Below are 26275 nucleotides of genomic sequence, written 5' to 3' on the forward strand. Positions count from 1 at the left end.
GAGAGTGAGTGGGGGAGGGAGGGAGAGAGGGAGAGAGGGAGAGAGAGAGAGAGAGAGAGAGAATCCCAAGGTGGCTCCACGATGTCAGCACAGAGACAGACGTGGGGCTTGATCCCACAAACCATGAGATCATGACCTGAGCTGAAATCAAGAGTCAGATGCTTAACTGACTGAGCCACCCAGTCCCCCCCCATTGCACAGTTTAAATCCCACTTCTCAGGAACTGGGAATCTCTGGAACGGTCCCCATTTTGTGTCGCAGACTCGATTCCAACCCTCTACCTTGTGGGCGTTAAAATCCTGGCTCCAGGCCACTAGAGCCTACATCTCCGTCCGTCCCCCCTTGAAGCACAGACTCGGCCTTCTTTACTTACACAACCTGGGGACTGCCCTCTCGTGGAGCTCAGGTATGGCTGAAACTTCTGAGTCACGTATGATCTGCAGTTTTGTGTGTTCGAAGCAGGAGAGACCTTGCGACCCTCCCCAGGCATCACGTCACTTTAAGTCCCAGCTACATGTATTTGCACTGAGGGGCTTTGTCAGGGTTTGCGGACTTGGGGACACGGAGCACCGCCAAGCAAGGTGGAGCCGGGGGCACCCTGAGGGGGTTTGCCAGGAGCGAGAGGAGCGTCGGTCTTCGGGGTACAGAGTAGAGAGAAGTGGGTGAGGGCACAGAGAGGGAGGCTGGAAGGCAGGGGAGGGAGACCAGCTTCCTGCTCTTGCTTGGGGCCACCCTGCCCTCGCCCTCCAGATACACCATCTGTAGTCGCTGAACACAGCGACCTTCATTCCACCAGATCAAGCGAAGGAGAATCTAAGGCGTCAGAGGCAGCCCTGTGGCGAAAGGTCAGGGTGATTTCTACTCATCTCGTGACTTCACGGTGGATAAGTTCGCTCCTTTTCCCACCAACTCTGCTTTGTTTTCAAACCAATCTCACGTGCTTCTTTCTTTTTTAAGGAAAGTCTCTTGATGAGGCTTCTTGATTCCAAACCATTCTGCACCTCTTCCATCGGGACTGTTAGAAGCAGGTGCAGGGGGTCCCCATTTCTGAATTTTCCTTCAGTGGCTTTAGGGAAAGAAGGAGACTTTAATTGTTAGCAGTAATGTGATCTGTTCCTTCTGGAGTCTTCTGGGCTTTACTCTCTGGGTTGAAAATGTTCTGTTTATGGCAGCCGTTTGCTTCTAAAGCGGAAGCTTTGGTGTCTGCTCAGACATCCGTCGGATGCTACCATATACGTAGAGGTGAGTTCTCTTTAACAGGAGGCCTCACCGCGAGCCTTATTAACGACCACTTGGGCGAATTCTGAAAAACAGGCACTGTACCCGGAAGGTAAGCATTAAGTAAGGAAGCAGGTGGGGAGGACATACTGAGTTCTGTCTTTAGTCTCTTGCTGGTCTGTCTCTCTCCTGACATCTCTTCACTGCCCACTCAACTCTCTGCTCCCCTCCCTGTGGCATTTAAGTGCTGCTGTCTGCTTAACTGGTCCTGAAGGCCGGAGCCAGACTCGCTCCAGAAGTCAGGGTCCCCGCGGCTTGCCGAGCCAGTCATGGGATCCAGTCACGGGAGCCACAGGCCCGGCCTGGGCCTTCCTTCCAAACTAGCCCCGGCAGCCACAGGCAAGAGAGGTGTTGTCATTCTCTTCACAACGACAGTGATAATAATAATAAAAAAAATAGTAATTATAATAATGGGGTAGCCCACACTTGGAGAGGCCCCACGCCCCCTTGAGGTGGGACTCTTCCCGGCCTCCTCTGACGAATGGGGAGGCTGAGGCGGAGGTGGGTTCAGTGAGTTGCCCTGAACCACGCACTTGCTGGTGGAAGGGCCTGGATCACACGCAGTCCGTGTGACTCTGGTGCTGTGTACGTGTGCGGCCTGGCTCTGGCCCCTGTCGCGTGTAGGGGAGGACGCGGCTCCCTGGCGGGTGGAGCTCCCCCAAGACCCCCTTTTTCCAGAGGAGGAACTCGTGGGCCGTGGTTTCAGCCCTGCTCAGCACTCTCTTTCTCCGATCTGTTTTTGATTCCTGAGAGGGTTATCTTGTTTCTGAATCTGGCTGTGTCGGTTTCATTTTTCTCTTCTGTTTTCTGTCTTTGCTATGTGTTTGGACAGAGGAGATACCTCGGAGAAGAGGCTTCCAGGCTGTGTTCACTGGGAGTGTCCAGTGCCTTCTCCGTGGAAAATTTCCTTCCTTCCCACCTTCCCTCCTTCCCTCCTTCCCTCCTTCCTTTTTCTTCCTTCCTTCCTCATTTCTTCCTTCCTTCCCTCACTCTCTCCCTTTCTTTCTTTCTTTCTTTCTTTCTTTCTTTCTTTCTTTCTCCTTCCTTTTCCTTCCTTCCTTCCTTCCTTCCCTCCTTCCTTTTCCTTCCTTCCTTCCTTCCTTCCTTCCTTCCTTCCTTCCTTCCTTCCTCATTTCTTCCCTCCTTCCCTCACTCTTTCTCCCTCCTTGTCTTTCTTTCTCTTTCTTTCTTTCTTTCTTTCTTTCTTTCTTTCTTTCTTTCTTTCTTTCTCCTTCCTTCCTTCCTTCCTTCCTTCCTTCCTTCCTTCTTTCCTCATTTCTTCCCTCCTTCCCTCACTCTCCCTCCTTGTCTCTTTCTTTCTTTCTTTCTTTCTTTCTTTCTTTCTTTCTTTCTTTCTTTCTTTCTTTCCTTCTCCTTCCTTCCTTTCCTCCTTCCTTTTCCTTCCTTCCTTCCTCATTTCTTCCCTCCTTCCCTCACTCTTTCTCCCTCCTTGTCTTTCTTCCTTCCTTTCTTTCTTTCTTTCTTTCTTTCTTTCTTTCTTTCTTTCTTTCTTTCTTTCTTTCTTTCTCCTTCCTTCCTTCCTTCCTTCCTTCCTTCCTTCCTTCCTTCCTTCCATCCATCCATCCATCCGTCTTTCCACATTTATCAACCACCTGCCTCTGTCAGGCTCCATCTGGGTAGACATAGTGCAGTGTTGGTCTTCAGGGAGCTCAGAGTCTCTGGTGAGGAATCAGACGTGGCTTCTGTGCTATGGTTAGTGCTGTCACACAGACTCCACTCTTCCTGGGAGTGAGCTGTGACGGGGAGCGGTCAGGGAAGACTCTGGAGCAGGGGTCGACGTAATCCTTCTCCAGGCAGACAGAGGAAAGCTGTCGCGCCCAGGCTCTGAGGCGTGGGCGAACATGGGGGGCCGGAGGTTGGCCAGTCCGATGCCTGGCTGGCAGAGGGTGGAATGAGCCACAGCTGGAATGGAGCCCAAGCACAGACAGCCCTGGGGGACCTGGCTACAGGGTCCAGATTTCATTTTGCAGATGATACAGGTGCCAAGAAATAAAAACAAACTAGGAATTTGCCATTTGGGTCATTTCTTTTTGAGAAAATTGTCTTCTCCATTTGTACAGCTACTGAAATATGAAGTCTACTCCTATATCCTACTGTCCTTTAGGAGTAAGATAGGAAAATCCAGAAGATGTAAAGTAAGCAGTCACAGGCTTGTACACCTTGGGGAGGGTGGCCTGTTTAAATACGTTCTTGTTGAGATTACTGTCTGAGTCCTTTGTAGGGCTTTAAAAACACTGCCAGCAGATATTTAAATATTCTCCCTAGTGAACTTTTCATGAGTGTAGAAGAACAGTTCTTTGTTTGTTGGTTTGTTTGCTCCAGAGTTTTTGCAGTTAGGGAATATTTGAGAAATTATTTTAAAATCCCAGGAAATACATGCATTTTAAAAATATGGTTCACTGCCTATTTTTTTCTCCCAACTCTTTAAATTTTCACTTCCTCCTTGAAGTCTTCCCATATAAGTATGAGGAAAGGTGTTGATTGTTCCTTTTATCGTGACCTATAAACGAGAGCTGATCTGAAGGCACAGTCAGGTTTTAGGGTGTGAAGACGTGAGATTTTGTTTATGTAGAATGTCCTGTCCTCCAGGGCACCGCATGTAGAAAAGTGCTATCATTGTGAAGGTTTGGGGTTCATGGTTCTTTCTATTCTGCTTGGTCATAGTTTGGAAGGGACTGTAAGAAAACTACCAGGTAAAGAACAAGAGCCATTTTTCTTTATTGTTATCAGATTTTTAAAATGTTTATTTATTTTGAGAGAGAGAGAGAGAGAGAGAGAGTGAGTGTGTGCAGGGAAGGGGCAGAGAGAGAGGGGAGAGAGAGAATCCCAAGCAGGCTCCACACTGTCAGTGCAGGGCCCGACGTTGGGGCTCAGTCTCACCAACTGTGAGATCATGACCCGAGCCAAAAGCAAGAGTCAGACGCTTAACCAACTGAGCCACCCAGGTGCCCTGATTTTTTCTTCTTTAAATGCTTACTTGGGTTGACTGTGCCCTGTGCGTGGCTGTAATGGGTCATTAAACTCTGCCAGCTGGCTGAGGGTCACAGGTCTCATAATCCGATGGTAAAACTTCAGCCTGCACTCTGTTACAGGGATTGACAAGTCCTTGAATCCCACAACCAGCGAAAAATGATTTCACCCGAGGAGGCATCTACAAATGACTTCCACTGTTACTGGTCTCTCTTGACAGCAACATCAGGCGCTTTGTGAACAGACATTCTGACTTCACACAAATAGTTGTGTGCATGTAGGAGCCCATTATCTTGTTATAATATTCAATTTCCTTCCCGTTCTCTTAATTGAAATGAAGTTGCCCCTGCTGCTTTTGGGCAGTGGAAGCTTGATGAATATTTTAAACTCTCAGCTGCACCAGGAATCGATTCTTTGTTTTCCCTGCTTTATCTGGTCCTTCTGTGTGTGGGCTATCTCTTGTTTCTGGCCCCAGCATGATGCTGTTAACCACACGCTATCAATCCAGGCCGTGTGCAATGGTAGTGTGCTGATTAGCCTCCCCGGATTACTTTGATTTTGAAATTGACTAGTAAAGTCATTTATTCCAAAATGGTAATCAAAAGAATAACATGAGTGATTTTCCACTACGGAGGCCTGCTATGTAAATGTTAGCTCGTGGAAGGATCGAGGCAAGCCATGTGGCTGAATGGGCCTGTTCTTACCTTGTTGACCAAATAATTTCGTAAAAGTCCACCCATTTCAAATGTAGCTCCAAACCCCCATGGAAAAAACTTTATAGTTCAATTAGCGGGAGATAAATTGCATGATGCCCGTAATCAGAAAAACTGGCATAAATTCAATGTTCAATTACTCCCTCTAACCTCTCCCTATTTCCTGATGTATCCCCTTAAAGCCACTGAGGATTCAAGGATGATAATTAATTTTTAGGGTGAATTAAAAGAAGTCATTTGACGATCTCAGGGCTGATTTTCAGCTGGGGCTTACCATTATGGTTGAGAGCCACAGTAGTTGTTTGGGATTTTCCAACCAGTCACTGCCACTGGTCATTTGTTTCAAAGTATTTTGACTTTTTAACTTGCATGTAATGCTACCCGTGATTTGTGTGTGTGTGTGTGTGTGTGTGTGTGTGTGTGTGTGTGTGTGTTCTAACTACCTTACATGTGCACCCAAGTCTGCGTGCACTTGTGTTGTATGTGCCCATGCTTGGCTGGCGGGCACACCTGGGAGCTCTGTTCTGTCCCCAGCACTCTCCCATTGCCTCTTACGGTGTTAGTGCCCAGCAGTGACCTTAGTTGAACAAATGGAAATACGTAATCTCAGTCTCTTTTGTTTCTGTCGTTTGTATATCGCACACCAGCTTGGATTGGTGACATCTTTTTCTAAGTTTTAATTTTATAGAATCATGCCATTGTACATGTATTTTTGTTCAAAGTGACTTTGGCATATAGGGGATCAGGATTAGAAAGTAAGAGGAGAAGAGACCTTAATCTAGGAGGTCTGTGTCTGGTCAAAAGTAACGTATTGGTTGGGGCGCCTGGGTGGCTCCGTCCAGCTTCAGCTCAGGTCATGATCTCACTCTCATGAGTTCAGTGCCCCGCGTCGGGCTCTGTGCTGACAGCTCAGAGCCTGGAGCCTCCTTCGGATTCTGTGTCTCCCTCTCTCCCTGACCCTCCCCTGTTCACACTCTGTCTGCCTCTGTCTCTCTCTCTCAAATATAAAAAAATAAACATTAAAAATAATTCTTTTAAAAAGTAGGGTATTGGCGCCCAAGAGAAATGTGTTTCCATCGTGGGTATTGTGGTTCAGCAGGGGAAGGATAATATCCTGACTATTCTTTTCTGATCTGAAGAGAGCGCCATTCATGTTCCCTCTTCCAGGTTGGTGCTGTAGCATTGTCCTTTCCTCACTCGTACTTCTCATACATGCTGCGATGATATGTTCACCAACCTGCCTTCTCCACTGGGCTGTGTACCCCTCGAGGACTGGGACCATGCTTATTCACGTTTGAAAATATTCATGTTCAGACATGAATGCCTGGTAACTCGCTACAGGAATAAACTTGGGGTGGGGGTATAGCAGCCTAGCAGAGTTGAGGCACAGAATATAGTTGGATTACACACGTCTTTTATTTTAGAATTGCAAAACGAAGCTGTTAAAAAGCTGATAAACTTTGGCACACAGAGTTGCCCGCACACCGTCAGGGAGCTCAAGTCCTCACAGGGCAGCCCTTTCTGTTATTCTGAATGTGACCAGTCCCTTCCTGTGCTGACCCATCGTCCACTTCCTTATAATCTGTGCCCTTTGCTCCTGGCGGACCCATCAGAAGGCTTCTTCTACTTGACAACCCTTTCGATATTTGGAGGTAGATGCTGCCGTTCATCTCAGTCTTTCTCCAGCGAACACATCCTTGGTTCTTTCAGCCATTCTGTAGAGAGGAGGATTTCTGAACCCTCCTCTCTCCACCCTGGTAGCCTTCTACCTATAAACTTTTGGGTGTGCCAGCGGGCCACCTTAATCCGATCTGCCTGGAAGCAAGCACAGGCATCCAGGGTGTGGTTTGACTTGGTGCAGAATTTATTGTGAGATGATTGGACCCCGGGTTTATTAATCTGGCCTTGGAAGTGGAACACTTTCAGTAAAGGAAACGATATGCAAAGTCCAGTTTGTATAATAAATAAAGGGGATCTTTTCTGGTGGAAGGGAATTTTCTGGATGCTTGCCCATGTTTTCCCCTCCTCAGATACTGTGGTGGCCACTGAAACGTGTTGGTGGTCCATCTGCATCTGAAAAACGTATTGTTAGAAAATGTATTGCCTATTTTTACGGAGCAGAAGTTTTGAGACTCAGTATAGGTTATGTGATGTTTAAGTGCTGCTAAAACTTCCATTTGTCTTAACACGAATATCTGTCAGGTCACATCACCTGATCCCTTAAGGCAGGACTCCTTATGTTTTCCTATCAGATTTAATTTTGTCGATCTGTGTTTTAGCCTGCCAGGACCGTTTTGGGTCTTGAATTTGTTATTTATTTATTTATTTATTTATTATCTTTTCCATCATCCCTTGATCTGGACATTTTACACTGGGCTGTCCATATGGTATCCAATTATTTGGGGAAGTTTGCTGAAACAAACAGGGGGTCAGTGAGAGTATCTGCTCTTCTCCAAACTGATACCCGGACACTGGTGAGCATTTTCGGGGGGGGGGGGTGTTTCAAAGACATTCTTGAAACCAAGCCAACCATCTTCCACCCCAGAACTTCCATCTGGATCAGTGTCATCATCCATCTGGACCTGTGCCTGACATCTTAGCACAGCTTTGACTTCTTCCTTCCCCTCGTCAGCACGCTTTCCCAAGTTGTTCGCCATGTTGTGCTGATTTTACTTACTCAGTGTTGGGCAGGCACCCCGATTTCCTTCTCTCCCCCACAATGCTTGTTCAGGTTCTGCTCTGCTCTCCGCAGGCAGTAGTGACCTCCTAACAGGTATCTTTCCTTCTGGGCCTTCTTTCCCCACCGATTTCTGCACTCCATTCCAGTGTCACCACTCTGAAACACGACTTGGCTATACGTGGTTCCCATACCGAAGACCCTCCAGGGGCTCCCTTGTTCCCTGCGTGACAGAGCCCTGGGCCTTCAACACAGCACTCGAATTCTTGGTCCGAATCTTCTGCATCATCTCCTTCAACACTCCCCAGACTGGGCTTGATGCTTTCATAGCATCTTGTAATTCACTCTATGCCCCACACGCTCTCTTGGTTGTTTGTTCTTCGTATGAGATCCTCCCCACTCCTGTTGCCGACCAAACTACTTTTTGTCAAAGCTTACTTGTTTTAACATTCAGAGATGCTTCCCAAGCCTTCTTCTGTGACTACAGGAGCCACCTGATCCCTTCCAAGTCTGGTTTATTAGTCTTCACCTGGGTACCTTTGTATAGAACTCTATCCATATTTTATGGCTGTCCTTCACCGGATAATGAGTTTGGCAAATCAGGCTCCATGGCTCACTCATTTTGGTATTATTTGCGTTTCATCTGGTCTTTCATGGATACTCAGTAAATATTTGTTGAGTAAAGTGATGGATGAATGAACCTACTTAAACCCATATAATCATCTTATTCTCCACCCCACATCTTCCCATCGTATACACAAAGCTCTGTGGGCTAGTGAATCCATTAATTAGTATGTTGAAATGCAGACACTCTATGTTTGATATTTTTTTCATCTGTCAAACTAGCAACCTGGTTAAAAAAAAGAAAGGGAAAGAAAAAAAAGGAAGGAAAGGAAGAAAGAAAGAAAAAAGGAAGGAGGGAAGGAAGGAAGAAAGAAAATGAAAGAAGAAAAGAATGGAAGGAGGGAGGGAGAGAAAGAAAGAAAAAGAAAGAAAAAAAAGGAGGGAGGGAAGAAAGGAAGAAAAAGAAAGAAAGAAAAAAGGGAGGGAAGAAAGGAAGAAAGAAAAAAGGAAGGAAGGAGGGATGGAAGGAAGAAAGGAAGGAAGAAAAGAATGGAAGGAGGGATGGAAGGAAGAAAGAAAGGAAGGAAGAAAATGGAGGGAGGGAGAGAGAGAAAGGAAAGAGAAAGAAAGAAGGAGGAGGGAGAGAAGGAAGGAAGAAAGAAAAAAGGAAGGAAGGAGGGATAGAAAGAAGAAAGGAAGAAAAATGTTCTCATTACTGACATGCTAAGTGAACTTGTTTTGGACTTTTTTCCTTTACTGCGTCTTTTCTTAGATGCACAGAAACAATTCTGGAAGGAGTGTACTTCTCATTAAACTGCCTGAGTTGAGAGCTCTTTTCTCATGGCTTTTTCTTTCCAGTAGCTTCAAACAATCGAACCTTGAGGTAAAATAGCACGGATTTATTGACTGCTCCCTGCGATACTCCCTGTAAGATGTGCCCCCTGACACTGAGCACTTTATAATCGCGTTGAGAGAAGGAGGTATAAATATGAAAAAGGTAGCGGTAAATTCAGCAAGTGGTCAAGGATAGACTAGCCCAGATGAGAAGTGTCTGGCATTTTTATAGCAGTGATTGAGGCAAACAAAAAGCAAACAGACAACCACACCACATAATCGATGGGCAGAGACTCCAGGTAAAAGGGATAAATTAGCTACGAAGGGACTCAGGCAGCGGTCCAGGAGACAGAACCTCCCTTGATTGTATGTTGAGCTAATTGTGAGGCTGGTGGCGTTAGTCTAGAGATGAGCATCACAGTACAGCTAAATTTAAAAACGACGTCACGTTTGGAATAGTGGCAGACTCTTATCAGAACTTTCCGACGAAGTCAGATAGCTGCTACAATCAGATGGGACGCCTTGCCTACTGATTTGGTGTCCCCTGAAAACAAATTAGACCTGGGGGAGGGGGTTGGGGAGGAAAAAGAATTCCACACAGGAAGAGCATGGCGTGCTGCCCAGGATAGGTTTTATCCTGTCTTCTGTGCTTCAGGCTGGGAACACGATTCCCCACGCTGCTCCTAGGCAGACACGGAAAAGAAACTTCGCTAGGTTTTCCCATGGCCAGCAGGAAGTGTAATTTGAAGCAAATATGGTTTTTTCAAGACCTCCGTCCATTCATTTACCTTTAGGAACTATTTATCGAGCACCGAGTCTCTGGACGGTGGTCTGTTTAGCTCTAGAGGCAATTCTGTGGTCGCTAAAGCCGTGTCACCAATTGACCGTCCATCTTCAACACCGCCCCTCACCCCCGCCAATAATCGTTTGCCTCCCGACCGACCGGATAGCGCGGACTGTAAACTAAAGAGCGTTGCCTTCGGGAGCGAGAGAAGTGGGTCTACTCCCGCCTTGGGCAACTTACTCAACCATTCTGTTCTCAATTGGAAAATGAAAGGGTCGAACCATTTGCTTTCCACAGTCCTTTGAGGCTCTAAAATATAATGATCTAATTAATTTTGATGGCCTTCTGGCTCGCGCTTTAGTATTTGTGAGTTTGTTTAGTGCCTGGGCGTGCCGACTGAGTTGCCTTGGCGAACTTGCGGTGGGAAACAGAGTTCCGAGATGCTTAAATGAGGAAATAACCCGCTTATAGGGGAGTTATAAACTTTCACGGCTCAGGTGTTTGAAAACTTAACGAGTTCATATTATGCTATGGGAGAATAGTTAAAATATTTCCGAGCCTGGTTAATTGAGATGCGGTGCTTTGCTTTTATGGCATTTTATAGGAATACGTTTTTAAACGCGCTGCTTGAGAACATGGGTATTACTGATGTTTCAGACATCAGTAATTTGTGACACAGACATAGATCTTTCCATGTATGTTACAGCAGACGAAATTGCCGTATAAAGTTTAAACCATTCCATCAACAAAATTGAGCATTTAAGTAAAAGAAATTTATGTGTGTGTGTATAATTATATATATTGTAATATAATTTTATGTATGCATATATGTAATTACCAAAGTCACATAACAAATATTATCTCAGAGTCGTTTTTGAAAGGGAGTATTTTAATGTTCTCAGTGAATAATTTCTCTCTGCCTGAGAGCTACTGTTGTATCCTGGGAAATATTCAGAGGAGAAGATAAAATTATTTAGATTTGCAGCTTCTTGTCATGGGAGGTGAAGGCCTTTTTTATTATTATTATTAATGTGATGGGAATAGCTTCACCACATCGTGTCTCTGCACAGCATCCTGAGAGCAACCTTTTCCTCGCATAAATAATTACACTTCTGGTTCTTTATAATGCCTCCTGCCATAACTTCCCTCCCCCTCTCCCCCTCTCCACTGCTTTTCATTCGAGTGAGGAGAACAGCACTCTATCAGATGAAGGTGTCCCCAGGTAGTGACAAAGGTAGGAATTCGGTGGCAGACGCTTGCCCCAACAAGATCCAGGTCCAAGCTGGGTGGAAAGAAGTGTATCAGGACTCAGGTGCATGTTCCTTTAAACATTTTTCAATGTTATATTCATTTTTTGAGAGAGAGAGAGAGACAGACAAACAGACACGGAACATGAGCAGGGGAGGGGCAGAGACAGAGGGAGACACAGAACCCAAAGCAGGCTCCAGGCTCTGAGCTGTCAGCACAGAGCCCGATGTGGGGCTAGAACCCACGGACTGCGAGATCGTGACCTGAGCTGAAGTCAGACGCTTAACTGACTGAGCCGCCCAGGTGCCCCAGCTGCATGTTCTTTTAGCAATAAACTTCTTGCATGGAGAAATTGCAGTGTTTTTGTAGAGAAAAAATCGGCTTCTGGCCTGGTACCTTCTCTTTCCTCAGGGGCCTGCTTCTGCAGCCAGATCCCCACCTGTGTCTCACCAGAGACACCCCACGTATGATGGTACCGAAGGCTGGGCCATCCTCTTGGGTGATATGGGGCGAGCAAGTCAGGCAAGATCCTTGCTCTTAGGGAGTGAGAGCTCTTGCGATGGCACAGCAGGAAACAGATGCAGGAATCAGGCAGGTCAGGGACCAGAGATGCTGTGGAGGGAGCATGGGGGGGGGGGGGACGGAGAGCTGTGTCCTGAGGGTGCGTGCTCTCCATGTTCCCTCTTGTGCACCTGGAATTCTCTGAATGGAGGGCACGTCATGGATCCAGTGAAACGTGTCTCCTGAACGCTCTCTCTTCCAGGTCACTTTTGACCCTCAGCAGTGACTTCTTCCCATTTCTCTTGGGTCCCCAGTCCTGGCCCCTACTGTTATTGAATGGAGCATGGCCTGTGCAGAATATTTGGTGATAAGAAGAATAGATTAGGCATAGTCTAGTCTAAAAAAATGGAGATGGTTGTAGAGAATTTTTTAAAGACAGGATCCAGTCTTTTTGCAAATCATTGAATGTTAGGGGTAGCTTTGTAGTGAAAAGTCTATACCCCCCTCATACTTGGTAACTTTTTCTTTGTTTGCTCCCTCCTCAGGACCTTTGCACCAGCCATTCCCTCTGCCTGGAACTTTCTCCCCTCAGATAGCCATTCCTTGTGCTTTTCACGTCTTCATTAGGTGTTATTTTTTTCAGCGAGGCCCTCCCTGGTAGTCTCTTTAAATTGCACCCTCTGGCAGATACTTCATGGCATTTAGATGACATCATAGTCTTGTTTGATGTGTTTTTGTCTCTCTCTCTCTCCATCATCCCTCCTCCACCCAAGCCCCATGAGGGCAAAGATTTCTGCTTTTGTTCATGTCTGCCTGCATTCCTCGTGCTTAGAACCACACCTGACACACAGCAGGTGCCCAGTAAAAATTGTTTAATTCATGAAAGGTTGAAAAATTATTTCTTGGGGCGCCTGGGTGGTTCGGTCACTTAAGCGTCCAACTTTGGCTCAGGTCACGATCTCATAGTTCATGGGTTCGAGCCCCGAGTCAAGCTCTGTGCTGACGGCTCAGAGCCCGGAGTCTGCTTTGGATTCTGTGTCTGTCTCTCTCTCTGCTCCTCCCCTGCTGGCACGTGTTCTCTCTCTCTCTCTCTGTCTCTCTCTCAAAAATAAATAAACATTAAAAAATTATTTCTCAAGTGAGATTTAAAAAAATCTCACTAGGGCTGTTTGCTTTCAGGACTTAGTGGTTAGGACCGAAGTGGTAATCGTGTTCTGGTCCAGAGAGGAGGGGGAGAGGGAGGCCAGTGGCCAGACCACGGGCCTGTCAGAGGGGAAGACGGTGTCACTGGGAGCTGGCTGGCAGCGGGGTGTGGGCTTAGCACCCCCGACTTCTCCTGCAGTCCTGAAATTAGTGGCTGTAAGCGTGGATGTGGGGGTTCTTCTCTCTGGTTGTGTGGTCCTAAAGACACACGTATAAAATAACGTAACTGGAAGATATTTACAATTCATCTTCGTTTACTGGTTGTTTGACTACATGGTCATAAGTGTTTGAGATTTAAAAAAAAATCGTAGGGGCGCCTGGGTGGCTCAGCCGGTTGAGCGTCTGGCTTCAGCTCAGGTCATGATCTTAAGGTTTGTGAGTTTGAGCCCCACGTCGGGCTCTCTGCTCTCAGCACAGAGCCCACTTCTGATCCTCTGTCCCCCTCTCTCTGTCCCTCCCCTGCTCACTCTCTGTCCCTTTCTCTCTCTCTCTCAAAAATAAATAAACATTAAAAAAAAGTCATATTAGAATGCCAGTGTTGTGAGGAAACCAGCTTCTCTATTTGACTAGCCGATTTACTGTGAAAACCTTTTCTCGAAAGATTTAATGGGAATGCGTAGGCAAAATAATAGCCCCCAAGGAGCCACGTCCTCATGCCTAGGATCTGTGACTGTGTTATGTTATAGGGCAGGGGTGCATTAAGGTTGCTGATCAGCTGACCTTAGAACAGGGAGATGGCCCTGGATTATGCTGGTGGCTCCAGTAGTCCTAGGGGTCCTTCAAATGGGAGAGGAGGCGGGAGAGTTGACATGCTAAGAAACCCCAGGAGGATGGAAGGGGGCCCTGTGCCCCAGACCACAGGTGGCCTCTACCAGCTGGAAACAGCAAGAAGACTGATTCTTCCCCAGAACATCCAGGAAGGAAGGCAGTGCTACTGACACCTGGGTTTTAGCTCAGGGAGACGCATTTCAGACTCTGACCTCCCGAACCGCGAGACAGTAAATGTGTGTAGTTTTAAGCCACCAAGTTTGCGGTAATTTGTCACAGCCACGATGGGAAACCGGTACAGGGAGAGAGGGGGTGAAAACACGCCTCCGTGTTTCCACCACGTGTCCACTTCGCGATGTGATTTCCAGGGGAAATTAAAAGCCAAACGCAGAAGCGCAGAGCACTTGAGGAGTCGGTGGCTTCCATGCCTGGCCGTGGCCACCGTGGACCTCGCCCAGGGATTGGGATCCAGGCGCCTCTCTCCTCCACTGCTGCCGTGTGCCTTGTGAGTCATACCCTCGCTTAGGGACAGCGACCAGAAGCTCACAAAGTGAGACCCTCCCTGGGGAGACCCCAGGCGGTGACCCCCACCCCCCGCACCCCAACAGGGCCCGGGCCAGGCGAAGGGGCGTCCGCGCGAAGTGCTGAAAGTGCGTGCGCACGGCTGCTCTTGGAATTCTTCATTAGCAGATGTTTAAAAGTCAGCGCTCTAAAATTACTCGCAGAAGCTTATAAATATGAATTTCCTGTAATTCGCATTTTATAAGAACTCCTATCAGCTGTATCACAGCTTGAAAAATACCAAAAACCCATTAGAAAAATCTTTCTGTTTAAAACTAGATTGATCCCACATTTACACGGCAAAAGAAGGCCATTACACGGCAGGCAGTAAAAGCTTCATTTCTGAGAGTTTGAGAAAAAACTCAAAATAATTCACTTCTACCCAGGCCATTTGACAACGCTTAGACTTTTCCTCACAAAATAAAATGAAATCTCACCACCTGCTGCTTAAAATCTCCAATTAATGCTACAAAAAGTGCCTTCATTTGAAAAGCCAATGTGTAAATATCTCCAAGCTGGGTGCAGACATGTCTTCACATTTACTGTAACCTTTTGATCCTGTCTGCAGTAGGAAGAGGTTCCCAGATTCCGAATAGAAGCCAGAATTGAATTGTCACCTAATTATTTACACCCCTTTCTGTTCACTGAGTTCAGTTACTTGAGATGCTGATGATTCCCATATAATCTGCTGCTATGTGTGTTTAATGGAAATTAAGAAAGAAGCCGACCAGGATCCCACCTGTGAACTGAGACAGGCGTGTGTTTTTGCACAAATCACAGAAGAGAACGAAGAGGATGGGAGAAAAAGTGAGCAGTGTTCGTTTGTTTTTTTTTTTTTTTCCCCCTGCCTTGAAAGGCTCTTTTGAGATGGAATCAGCAGGTGTCAGAATCACCACCTTTGAACAATTTTTAAGCAGTGAGCAAGTCCCGGTCTCTTAGCTCTTCCTTCCCACCCTGATAGTCAGGTTAATGAGAATTTCTGAGGGGTAAGCCACCCGGCACCTTTGACATGCCCCCTTTGGCTTACCAGATCAAGCGCATTGGGCCACGGTGCGCATTGGGCAGGCAAGGGCAGCCGGAGAGTGGACAGGCGGGGGCGTTTGCAGCCTCTGCTGATAGAAAAGCAGCAGGCCACTTCTGTCGTTCTGCCTTCCTGTCCGGCCTGTTGTGAGGGCAGGAGGCTGGTACCGAGAGAGTTGCCGGGAAGAATTGGGGGCAGGGGCGCCTGGGTGGCTCAGTCCGTTAAGCGCCCGAGTCTTGACTTTGGCTCAGGTCGTGATCTCACAGATTCGTGAGTTGGAGCCCCACGTCGGTCTCAGCCCTGACGGTACAGAGCCAGCTTGAGATTGTCTCTCTCTCTCCCTCTGTCTCTGCCCCTTCTCTGCTCCCTCTCTGTCTCTCTGAAAATAAATAAATTTATACAACTAAAAAATAAATAAGTAAAAGAATTTGGGGATGTCATGGTCAGGTTTTGTACAGAGTGGGGAACTCCTGGCAGATGGGACCCGTGGGACCCGTGGGAGGGTCCCCACATCTCTGCTGGATTGTCCGAGCTCATCAATAGCCTTTCAATGAGTCCAGCTTTATCTTACAACACCCCTCAATGGGAATCCAAGGGGATCAGTCCCTTTCCTTAGGTCCCTTGATGATACCTGCTCCTCCAATGCTCTGTTCTTGCCTTTTTTTTTTTTTAAATGTTTGTTTGTTTATTTTGAGAGAGAGGGAGAGAGAGAATCCCAAGCAGGCTCCGTGCCAGCTGTCAGCATGGAGTCCTACATGGGGCTCGATCTCATAAACCTTGAGATCGTGACCGGAGCCCAAGCTAAGAGTCGGATGCTTAACCGACTGAGCCTCCCAGGTGCCCCTGTTCTTGCTTTAAATTCCTGCCTGGAATGTCCCAGTGTTCTTTCTCTTCTTTGTAGTTGCATGCTCTGAAAGTCCAAGGGGGGGGACAGCCATGTCTGGAAGACCTTGTGACCCTCACCCTCACGGACCTGAACCTTTCGCATTTACTTGCTGACTCACAAACGGGCATCTCATGTGGGGGTTTGCTTTCAAAAAGGAATCTGTGTTATTTATCAGCTAATGAAGTCCATACACTTCATTACGCTGATGTTTCCTGGGCACCCTGCCATCTTCCCTTGGATCTCGTGACGCTCCTGCCTGCTGTCTTCCCCTCTACCTTCGTGTTTCTTCTCAGTCTGAGAAGAAAGCTCAGTCCGCCTCTCTGTCCGCCGTGTAGTGTGGTGTCCCTCGGTGAGGCCAGAGTCTGCATCTCGAGCCTCCGTTTCTTCCTGGCCCTCCAGTCCTGCATCCCAGCTACCTGCTGTATCCCTTCACCGTTGCCACAGGATTTTCGGACTTAGAATCTTCTGAATCAACCGATTCCTTGTGGCTCCCCTTCCAGCTACATCTTTCTTACGTGTCCACGGAGGTGGCTTAAGTGAGAAACCCCAGCCTCGCCCTTCGGCTGGCTTTCTTCTTGCTACATCCCGCAGGGCACCGTCTGGTCCATTTCCAACACATATCCTGGAATCTCCTCCATCCTGCCATCACCCTGGGTCATATTCTCTTGACCCGTGAGCAGCCCTGCCTCATATGTTCTCAGCCCCCAGTCTTCTTCCCCTTTATTCTTGAGAGCCACGAGTTGGCGTCTGAAACACAGATAGGATCATGACTGTGTCCTGGGAACCAGTGGCGTCTTGCTTCCCAGAGCCGGGCCCGTGTCTCTTGCATAGTTTGTGAGTCTTGTGGGGTCTGCCCTGGACTTTCAGGGTCCACGCTTGCTTGTGCAGGGGATGGTCCCCCCACTGGGCTTGCAAATGCCTTGCCGGAGCTAGCTAAGATTGCCGTTTTTCTGTGAAAGCGGCATTAGACCCTCGGTCAGAAATAGTCACCCCAAGTTTTAAGGGTACCATTAACTCTTTGCATACACCCTCATATGGTATGTATTATATAAAATGTTTTTTATTGTGGGGCACCTGGGTGGCTCATTCGGTTAAGTGTCTGACTTCAGCTCAGGTCATGATCTCACAGTTCATGGGTTCGAGCCCCGCGTCGGGCTCTGTGCTGACAGCTTGGAGCCTGGAACCTGCTTCGGATTCTGTGTCTGCCTCTCTCTCTGCCCCTCCCCTGCTAGCACTCAGTCTCTCTCTCTCTCTCTCAAAAATAAATAAACTCTTAAAATTAAAAATGTTTATCATGAATATGATCTGTTTGAGGCCAGGTCCGTGTCTTTCGTTCGCCTTTGTGTCCTGAATGCTAGTCCAGTACCTGCCTGTGTCGCGGCGGGCTGGGGGAGGGGATCAATAAAAGTTTGTCAGTCAGCGGGTGTTCACTTCCAGTTAGAATACAGCTCCACAGCTGGGCGAACATTGTGTGTTAAACTTTTAGAAATCCTTATACAATGGGGAACAAATGTGACAAAGAATAAATGCTTGTTGGCTACTCTGTGGTGAAAACCGTAAGCAAGAGAGAAGGGACCAGCAGGAGGCAGGCATGTGGTTTGAATATCAGGGGCAAATGTTTCACCGATGCGTGCTAGTGGGTAGAGTCGTGCTGCATCGTGACTTGGTGTGATGGGCTGCTTTACTGTTTTGGGGCTAATGGGAGCACATGATTTCCAAGTGGGAAATGAATTGCCAGGATTGGGGGTGGGGGATATTTATTCACATTGAATTAAGTAGTCAAATTAAAAAAGAACAGGGAGTTTCAGACTTCCCAAAGAGCTGTTGTCTCAGAACATGCATATCCGTATATGTGTGTGTGTGTGTGTGTGTGTGTGTGTGTGTGTGTGTGTGTGTGTGATCGGATGCATGGGACCCCCTGTCTGAGGCTCTCTTTTGTATACGATATAAATAAATAAGGGGCTGGCCAACGTTAGAGGTTACCTACCATTTAAATGAAGAGTTAAAATCTGACAGGCTGGTGTTGCTGACATGTGAAGGGGAACCAGTTGGTACATTCAGCATGGTTGATGGACTCTGCAGTCAGTTTACCGCTCAGTTTGTAGCGCTCCTTTGTGAACTTCTGTCCATCGTCAGGTGCACGAGTCTGCACCCCCACGTGTGTATGCATGCATCGATGTATACACGCACACTCATCTGTTTGCGTGCATATTTATGCACTTAAGCTGTGTACTCTTCCACATCAGGGACAAACTTGTTCATTTATTTGTGTTTCTTCGCCTGTTCTAGACACATCACGTGTAACAAGCTGTTCAGCGCACAGCAGATAATGGAGAATTTCTTACTGACAGCCTGATTATCTTTGTACATCTAATTGAAATGGTGCAAACATTTAGTTCCATTTAATTTTTTTAAGTTTATTTATTTATTTTGAGAGAGAGAGAGAGCATGTGCAAGCAGGGGACGGGCAGAGAGAGAGGGAAAGAATCCCAGGCAGGCTCCACATTGTCAGCGTGATGTGGGGCTGGAACTCACGAGCTGTGAGATCACGACCTGAGCCGAAACCAAGAGTCAGATGTTTAACCGACTGAACCGCCCAGGTGTCCCTCAATTTAAAAATTTTTTGAAAGCACCCAGAGTCCCCCAGCAGTGATGCACTTACAAGTTTCTGTTGGGGCATAGACGCAGCGGACACTTATAAACATTTGGGTGTGGTAGGGACCCTCAAATTGGAGGAGGAAACCTGAGGGCAGAAAAAGGCATTTATGACGTAGAAGAAAGGTCTTTGTCCCCAGCGGTCTCCGTGCCCTAGTACATGGCTCCAAGAAGAATATTTCTAAAACACATATCTGCCGGAAATACTTAGACACACGTTTACTTTTTTCTCAGTCTATCTCATGGCTCCGTTAGATGCTAAGGATACAAAGACCACAGGATGTGGTCCCGTCCCTGAAGATATCCACAGTCCGGTGAGCCAGTTAGTCTGCACGGTCTGGGTGGTCAGGGCTCCTTGTGACAGAGGCAGGTCCGGGGTGCTGTGGGGTCACAGAAGAGGAACAGCCAAAGCCAGACCGAGGGAAGTCTTGCGGGAAGCATGGAGAGTCCGGTCGTCGTGAGTGGCTCCCTGCCCTCCTTAAGACAGTAGTCCCCAGAGGGGGGCTCACGAGATCTTCACCTTCTGGCTGCATCTGTCTCCTCATTTTCAAGCATCAGCACCCACTGCACGTGTGGGTACACACGTGTGCACGTGCTTACACACCCACCCGCCCAGTGCCTCAGCTAAAGAGAACGGAGGTCATGTTAGTAAACAGTCAGGTGTCACTGGCGTCCGTAAAAGAATACGTGACCCCCGACGCCCCCGACGGCTCACCTACAAATCATGCTTCGTCATAACAGAAGCTTTCTTCCTTCTTCGACTTTCGGTGAACACACGGTGGCAAAGCCTGGCCGTGGCCTCCGGAAGGTCCAGTCTGGGGCCACCCCACGTGGTGTCTTTGCCTCCTGCGTCACTGAACACTTGTGGGATCTCGGACAGGTTACTCAAATGACCTCTGTGCCGATTGCCTCCAGTATAAAGCGAGATGACAGTGGTATCATTATTATCACAGCCCCGTATTAGCTGAGCTAATTTATGCAGAGTGCGCGGTACATATCAGGCATGGTGCAGTGTCATTTAACTCCTCTGAAAGCTCTTAAAAAAATTCTCTCCAACTTTGACAGCCTCTTTGACTCTCCTCCTTCGCCTCTGTGTCCTCCTGCCTTCTCCGTGGGCTTGCTCGCACTTAGTCCGCCTCCCCTTTGCTTGTAGAGTCTCTAGGTTCCTCAGCTGACCTCCCAGGCGGACACACTGATCCGCCCCCGGACTCTCCTGCCCCCGGCTGTCCCCCAGCACAGCTCACATCCCAGCTGCTTCCAGAGTGCTCTTTCTAAAACTCAGACCCTGGCAGCCTCCTCGTCTGCTTAAAACCCTGCCAGGGGCCCCCCTTGACAGGACGGAGCGCCTCTCCCTGGCTCACAAAACCTCTTCCCCCGCGGGCTGCAGCCGACCCTGCACGACTTCTGTCTCGACATTTCTGGCACGTCGCCCGCAGGCATTTGTCACAGCTCCTCAAAGGAAGCTGACCCGGTGGGCTCTGTACCTTGCGTGCGCCTCTCCTTGAGTTTCGATGACTCTGTCCTCTGGCACACCACTGTCCCCCACGTGGATGTCCATCAGATCCCCAGGGCACCTGGCGTGTGCTTTGCATGTGCTGGGGCGAGGGCTGTCTTCTTCCCTGCTTCCTCGGCGCCCGAAGGACAGCCACAGTGGTGGGTGCAGAGTTGGTGCTCAGACAGTGGACAAGTGAGTGAACGGATGCCCCCTCGGAAGGGCTCATGAACTGCAGAGCCATTCCCAGGGGACTCTGGCGATGCCCATCCCGTTGCTGCCCTCTGCCCTTCAGGGAGAGACCTTGCCACAGTCTCTCTCCTCCTCTTTGCTGAGAGGGCCGGTGGGAACCCGCATGCTGTGTGGGCATCTACAGATGATCCAGACTGTCTCCATCCTCTGTGTTAAGAGGAAGGTAAGGGGTGAGGTCAGGATCACTTGGCCCATCAGACAGAGCCACGTCTCACTTTTATTTCCCACCAGCGGGAAAGCTCGGTACAGTGAAGCTTAAGAACAGCTTTCACTCTTAAACTCCCTCAAATGAGTAGTAGTTGAACCGTTTCCTCTCTGTCACTTTTGCTTTCCTTTTGTGAGTGCCGGGGTGATGGTTACCTAAGCGTGTATGGTGGGCAATGATAGCCGCACATCCTCAGGCACAGCATGATTTATGAAAAAGCCTGGTTGGGGGAGCCTGGGTGGTTCAGTTGGTTAGGCTTCCAACTCTTGATTTTGGCTCAGTTCGTGATCTTGGGTTCATGGGATCAAGTCCCACATTGGGCTCTGTGCTGATAGTGTGGAACCTGCCTGGGATTCTCTCTCTCCCTCTCCCTCTCCACACCTCCCCTGCTCATGCATGTCTTTGCCTCTCTCTCTCTCTCTCTCTCTCTCTCAAAATAAATAAATACTCATTTAAGAAAACAAAACAAAACAAAACAAAACAAAACCTGGTTGGCGTGATCCCTTATGCAGTACAATTTATAGCTTCCTTTTGCAACTTGATAAATTCAGGGAAGTTCATCTGATGTGCAACAGGTTTACGTAGATGATTTATTCAGTGCAAGAATTTCTTTCTTTATGCATTTATTTCCTCAATTAATTAGCCAGTGTGTTCCATCTCCGACGATTCAGTGACCTTTCCGAAGTTAAGGTAAAATTGTTGCAACCTGCGTGAATGTTGTAAAGTAAGTAAGTTGGGAAAGAGAGGGCGAGCTGTGCAGGTGTCGAGTCAGCCCCACCCACGTGTGCACACGATGGCTGGTCTGCCTCTGCTTCCTTGGCGTGTGGTTCCCTCTTCTGGCTTTGAAATTTGTTTATTTATTTTGAGAGAGAGAGAGAGCCAGAGAGAGAGAGTGAACAGGGGAGAGGGGCAGAGAGGGAGAGGGAGCGAGAATCCCAAGCAGGCTCCACTGTCAGCAGAGAGCCCAATGTGGGGCTCGATCCCATGAACTGTGAGATCGTGACCTGAGCCGAAATCGAGAGTCGGATGCTCAACCAACTGGGTCACACAGGCGCCCTCATCTTCTGGCTTTAAAACGTGCCTCTTACATTGTCTGTAAGAACAACGTGTAATACATTTAAACGTAAAGTTGGACTGTTGAACCTTTTTTTGAAAAGCATTCAGAATGAAGTCAATCCAACTAGACACAGTTTCAATATTATGAGCTCCCTCTTTATTTAAAAGCTTTTTTCCAATGTTCTCTAATAGAGGTTTGCCAGATTCCATTTAAACCCAGCTGTGGGAATCATCAATGTGTGCTAAATTCATTTGGCCACTGACTTTTCGAAAAGAAATCTGTTGATTTTTTTTTTTTTGATATGCATACATAGGAGTACTCCTGGGAAAATACACACTTTCATCATTACCTTTTTTTTCCATAAAATGTCAGCTTCCTGTCCCCCCTCCCCCACAAAGGAACATATATTCCAATAAGCAAACATGATTGGAAATAAAAATAGCTTTGATGATGATGCACCTTTGTGACTTCGCTGTTGAAACAGGTGTTTAGTATTTTGATTGTTTTCATGTCGTAGTCTTGCGTTATTCTGTTGCTCGATGGGCTAGTTACACACTGCTATAGCTATAGCTCAAACTTGTTACGCTCTCCTTATTTTTAACTCTCCTTCCAGTGAAAAAGAATATATATATCATCATAGGAACATCTAAGGAAAACAGATGGTTTTTCACAATTTCTTGACTCTGAAATTAAATCTCCTGCTTTTCACTTTGGAGCTAAGAATGAAATTGTTACAAATGTTCTCATATGGGTATCCGTGCCTGTAATGGTCCTACCCCAGGTGAGTGTTTTTATCAGCACCAGATTTCTGGTACCATCAGGTATTAAATCTGTGGTTATTCTGGCAAATTAGGACTTTGATGGAAGGGTTCCAACAGTTAAGTCAGGAAAATACATAGTTTTACTCCACATGGAAGAAGAATTATCCTGAAAGATGGCTGGAAGATTCAATAATAGGTTAAAAAAAATTTTTTTTTAAGTTTTGAGAGAGAGAGAGAGAGAGCGTGAGCAGAAGAGGGGCAGAGAGAGAGAGGGAGATACAGAATCCCAAGGAGGCTTTGAGCTGTCAGCACAGAGCCCGATGCGGGGCTTGAACGCATGAACCGTGAGATCGGGACCTGAGGCGAAATCAAGAGTCAGACTTAAGCGACTGAGCCACCTAGGCGCCTCAGATTAAGATGTTTACAAGAAAAGCTCACAGAGAGAGTCTTCAGCTTTCTGTCCATGAAGGTGAAAGCAGATGAAACTTCTTTCTTTCTCCAAACTGCCTGCAGGGCCACACATCAGACTCAAACTCATGCTTTGCGTTCTATGCCTGAATTGCCGACACTTTTAAATCGACACCCCTCAGTTCCCTTTTGTTCCTGTAAGGGTTAATGGCTGACACCTTCCTCCAGGTCTGATTTATTCTCCAAAGAGTATTCTTCCTCTCATTTGTTTTCCCAGAATGGTCTCAGGAGCACTCCCCTTCCCCCCTCAGGCCCCTCCACCTCCCCCCCCGCCCCCCCCCCCGCCAGGCCTCTATCTCTATTTCCATTCTTGACTCTCCACTGTGACTCCTAAAACATTTGTTCCGGGTTGGTCCAGTGGGTGTGATTTGCAGTTGATGACCTTCATGGTGGCGATGCTTCTTCCCAAGGTGGGTGTCATTTACAAGGCACCATGATGGGTGACACTTGGGCCTTGGGCCTGGCTCTGAGCAGCCTTGGGCAAGTTATTATTTAAACCTCAGGTTCCTTACCCATAAAGTAGCATAAAAGTGCTTACTTCACAGGGTGGTTGTGAGGAATGTGCTCCGCGTATATGTTAGGCGTTCAGAACAGCCAGGTCCCTTGCCCTAGTCCTGGCTCCATATTGAGCTCTGTGTGCAGCCCAACCTTGTGTTGTGAGTATGGGAGGCGTGAAGTGAGTTTGAAACCCTCTCCTCTGGGTGACAGTAATTGCCTCTCGCGTGGTACTGTTAGGATAGGGAGTGAAAGTGTGAAACGTTCAGAGAGGGGGAAGACTTCTGGGGAGGTGGCCGTTGACTTCCGTCTTGAAGGGAAGGGTGGGCAGGCAGTGTGGCTGTGCAGGGGTGATGTGAACAGAGGTGCAGAGGTGAAGAGGGGATGGGGTGCTTCAGGTGGGGACAGGGGCAGAAAGGATGGGGAGCCCAGAGCCACGAAGGCTCTTCTGGGGGTGGCTGGGGTGAAGAACCTGGTGGCAGAGCTGTGGGCCATGTTGGAAAGTCCAACCTGGGTCAAGTCGTGGTGGCCTCTAGAAGTTGGGCAGAGGCGTATAGAACATAGTGGGGAGCAGGAATTCGAGAAACCATGTTGCCCTGTTTCAGTGGATTGTCTTTCAGGGTGGCAAGGAGAGAGAGTTTTTATGCCTTTGATTTTCTCCAGTGTAGTGAAGGGCTTCCTAAGTTTTCCGTGACCCACAGTATGAAAAACACCGTACGTCGTGATCTAGTACACGCGCATACGCTTATACGTATTTGTCTCGTGAAACAAAAGTTGTGTGAAATAGCCGTTACCGTTCCTCTGCGTCCTGCACGGCGCTGCCTAAGTGTGAGGGTCCAGTGCACGACGAGAGTGCAGCGCCTTTTGTCCAAAGAGCAGGACAAAAGTGCCGTGGAAGATCCTTAAACATACTTTTCCCTCGCTCCCGTGGTCGGTCTCCTTCTCGATGGCGTCTTTCATTTAAAAAAAAATTTTTTTTTTCAACGTTTATTTATTTTTGGGACAGAGAGAGACAGAGCATGAACGGGGGAGGGGCAGAGAGAGAGGGAGACACAGAATCGGAAACAGGCTCCAGGCTCCGAGCCATCAGCCCAGAGCCGGACGCAGGGCTCGAACTCACGGACCGCGAGATCTTGACCTGGCTGAAGTCGGACGCTTAACCGACTGCGCCACCCAGGCGCCCCAATGGCGTCTTTCATTTGCTGTCATTGTCATCCTACATGGAGAAGGAGCAAAAATTTTAACTAAGGTGAACGCCCCCATTTGTGTTTACATCGCGCAGTGCCGTTTATGTGCAAAATGGAAGAGCACGGAGCTCACATGTGTCGTCACAGTCACGCAACTTGTGTTTCGGGGCTCGTCCCTGCACGTGCATTTTGCTCTTCTCAGGCGGGTGGAAATACCGTGTTAGGACGCACTTGGCTGCTCACTGCACTTCTCATATGCACACGTCGCACCAGTATGCCCTGCCTTCGGTGTGCCGGGGAGGAAGGAAGGCCGGACGAGAAAGTAACCCAGGGTCACCTTCCATTCCCTGCCACCTCCTCATTTCAGCAGAGACGCGTGGCTTCTACAGGGAGGTCCCACAAGGGGGAGCACGCCAGGATGCGCCCTGGTCTTGCTTATGTCTCGGAGTGCCGCCAGACTCTTTCTTCCCGGGAAGCAAGGTCTGGTTTCAACGGAAAGTGTGGCCTCCAGGGGCCGTCACTGAAGCCAGGTGGAATGTTCTTCCTCCGGGGCCCCTGTGCGCTCGTGAAGCCCAGCCTGGAGGCACAATCTAGTTCCTGTTTTCTTCTGTTTTACTTGAAAGACTCTAGCTGCAACCCAGCAAACTCATGTTGCAGCCCACGGACGGGTCATGACGGGCACATCAGAAAACCTGAAGCCTGCCGTTAACCACGGGGTGAATGCATCTCGCTCCAGTCGCTGTATCTGAGCCTTGTTTCCACCACTTGCTGTCTGTGAACTTCAGAACACCTTTGCTTTCTGCCTGTAAAATGCGGGTAGCGTTAGCAGTCATTCCTAAGGTTGTTTTGGGCATTGAATGAGTTTCACGGGTAATGTGCTCAGAACAATGCCTGTCACAAAGTAAGCATCCAAGACCTATGAGCTAATGATCATCATTATTAATATTGTCACTACTGTTACTAATTTGCATCTTGCTGTAGGTAAAGGCTGAAGAAAAAAATGTTTCTTGGCTAGATAATAAGCGTTTCTACCCTATTCCAAAATAGACATTTTCTTAGGCTTACCAGTATTTTTGTTCTATCTTGATTCCAAGTATGCAAAACATCTTAATAACCAACCAAAAGTTAGTTCGTACCGACTTAATGCAATGAGAATACATAAAAATTACAGGTTAATGAAAATCCAATGAAAGATTACTTTATTTCTGTTTTCCCCCTCCCCAAGATTAAAACAAGTAGATTATTGGTATTTCTCAATTATCAATTAAGAAAGAAGCAAGGATATTTGAAAGATACCATTCTGGGGGCACCTGGGTGGCTCATCGGTTGAGCCATCTGACTTCCGCCCAGGTCATGATCTTGTGGTTTGTGAGTTCAAGCCCCGCATCGGGCTCTGTGCTGGCAGCTCAGAGCCTGGAGCCTGCTTCAGATTCTGTGTCATCCTCTCTCTCTGCCCCTTCTCCACTTACGCTCTGTCTCTCTCTATCTCTCTCAAAAATAAATAAACATTTACAAAAAGATACCATTCTGCAAGCCCAAGGATCCAGAATTATTCCATTCGGAATGAAACTGTTAGCTGATGAACTTCAGTCACAGATAAAAATGCTAGAGGTGAGTGTTTTCTATTTTTGCAAAAGTACAGCATCAATATATTAAAAAATGTTTTTCAATGTT

General features: G+C 47.7%; 1 protein-coding gene across 4 annotated transcripts in view; it reads left to right on the top strand.

The window, feature by feature from the left end:
- DCDC2 (doublecortin domain containing 2) overlaps nucleotides 1–26275 on the top strand; it is a 165929-nt gene that overhangs the window by 98627 nt on the left and 41027 nt on the right. For 2 of the 4 annotated variants that reach the window (XM_045057058.1, XM_045057059.1), the window contains exons 9-10: nucleotides 13930–14066; nucleotides 14839–14929. The exons of 1 other annotated variant lie outside the window; for it this stretch is intronic. In XM_045057058.1, the coding sequence (XP_044912993.1) occupies nucleotides 13930–14066; nucleotides 14839–14929 (228 nt within the window). The remainder of the gene's footprint in view (nucleotides 1–13929; nucleotides 14067–14838; nucleotides 14930–26275) is intronic. One more of the 4 variants, XM_045057060.1, reaches the window with a different exon arrangement.

This window comes from Felis catus, chromosome B2, assembly GCF_018350175.1.
Source record: "Felis catus isolate Fca126 chromosome B2, F.catus_Fca126_mat1.0, whole genome shotgun sequence".
Lineage (NCBI taxonomy): Eukaryota > Metazoa > Chordata > Mammalia > Carnivora > Felidae > Felis > Felis catus.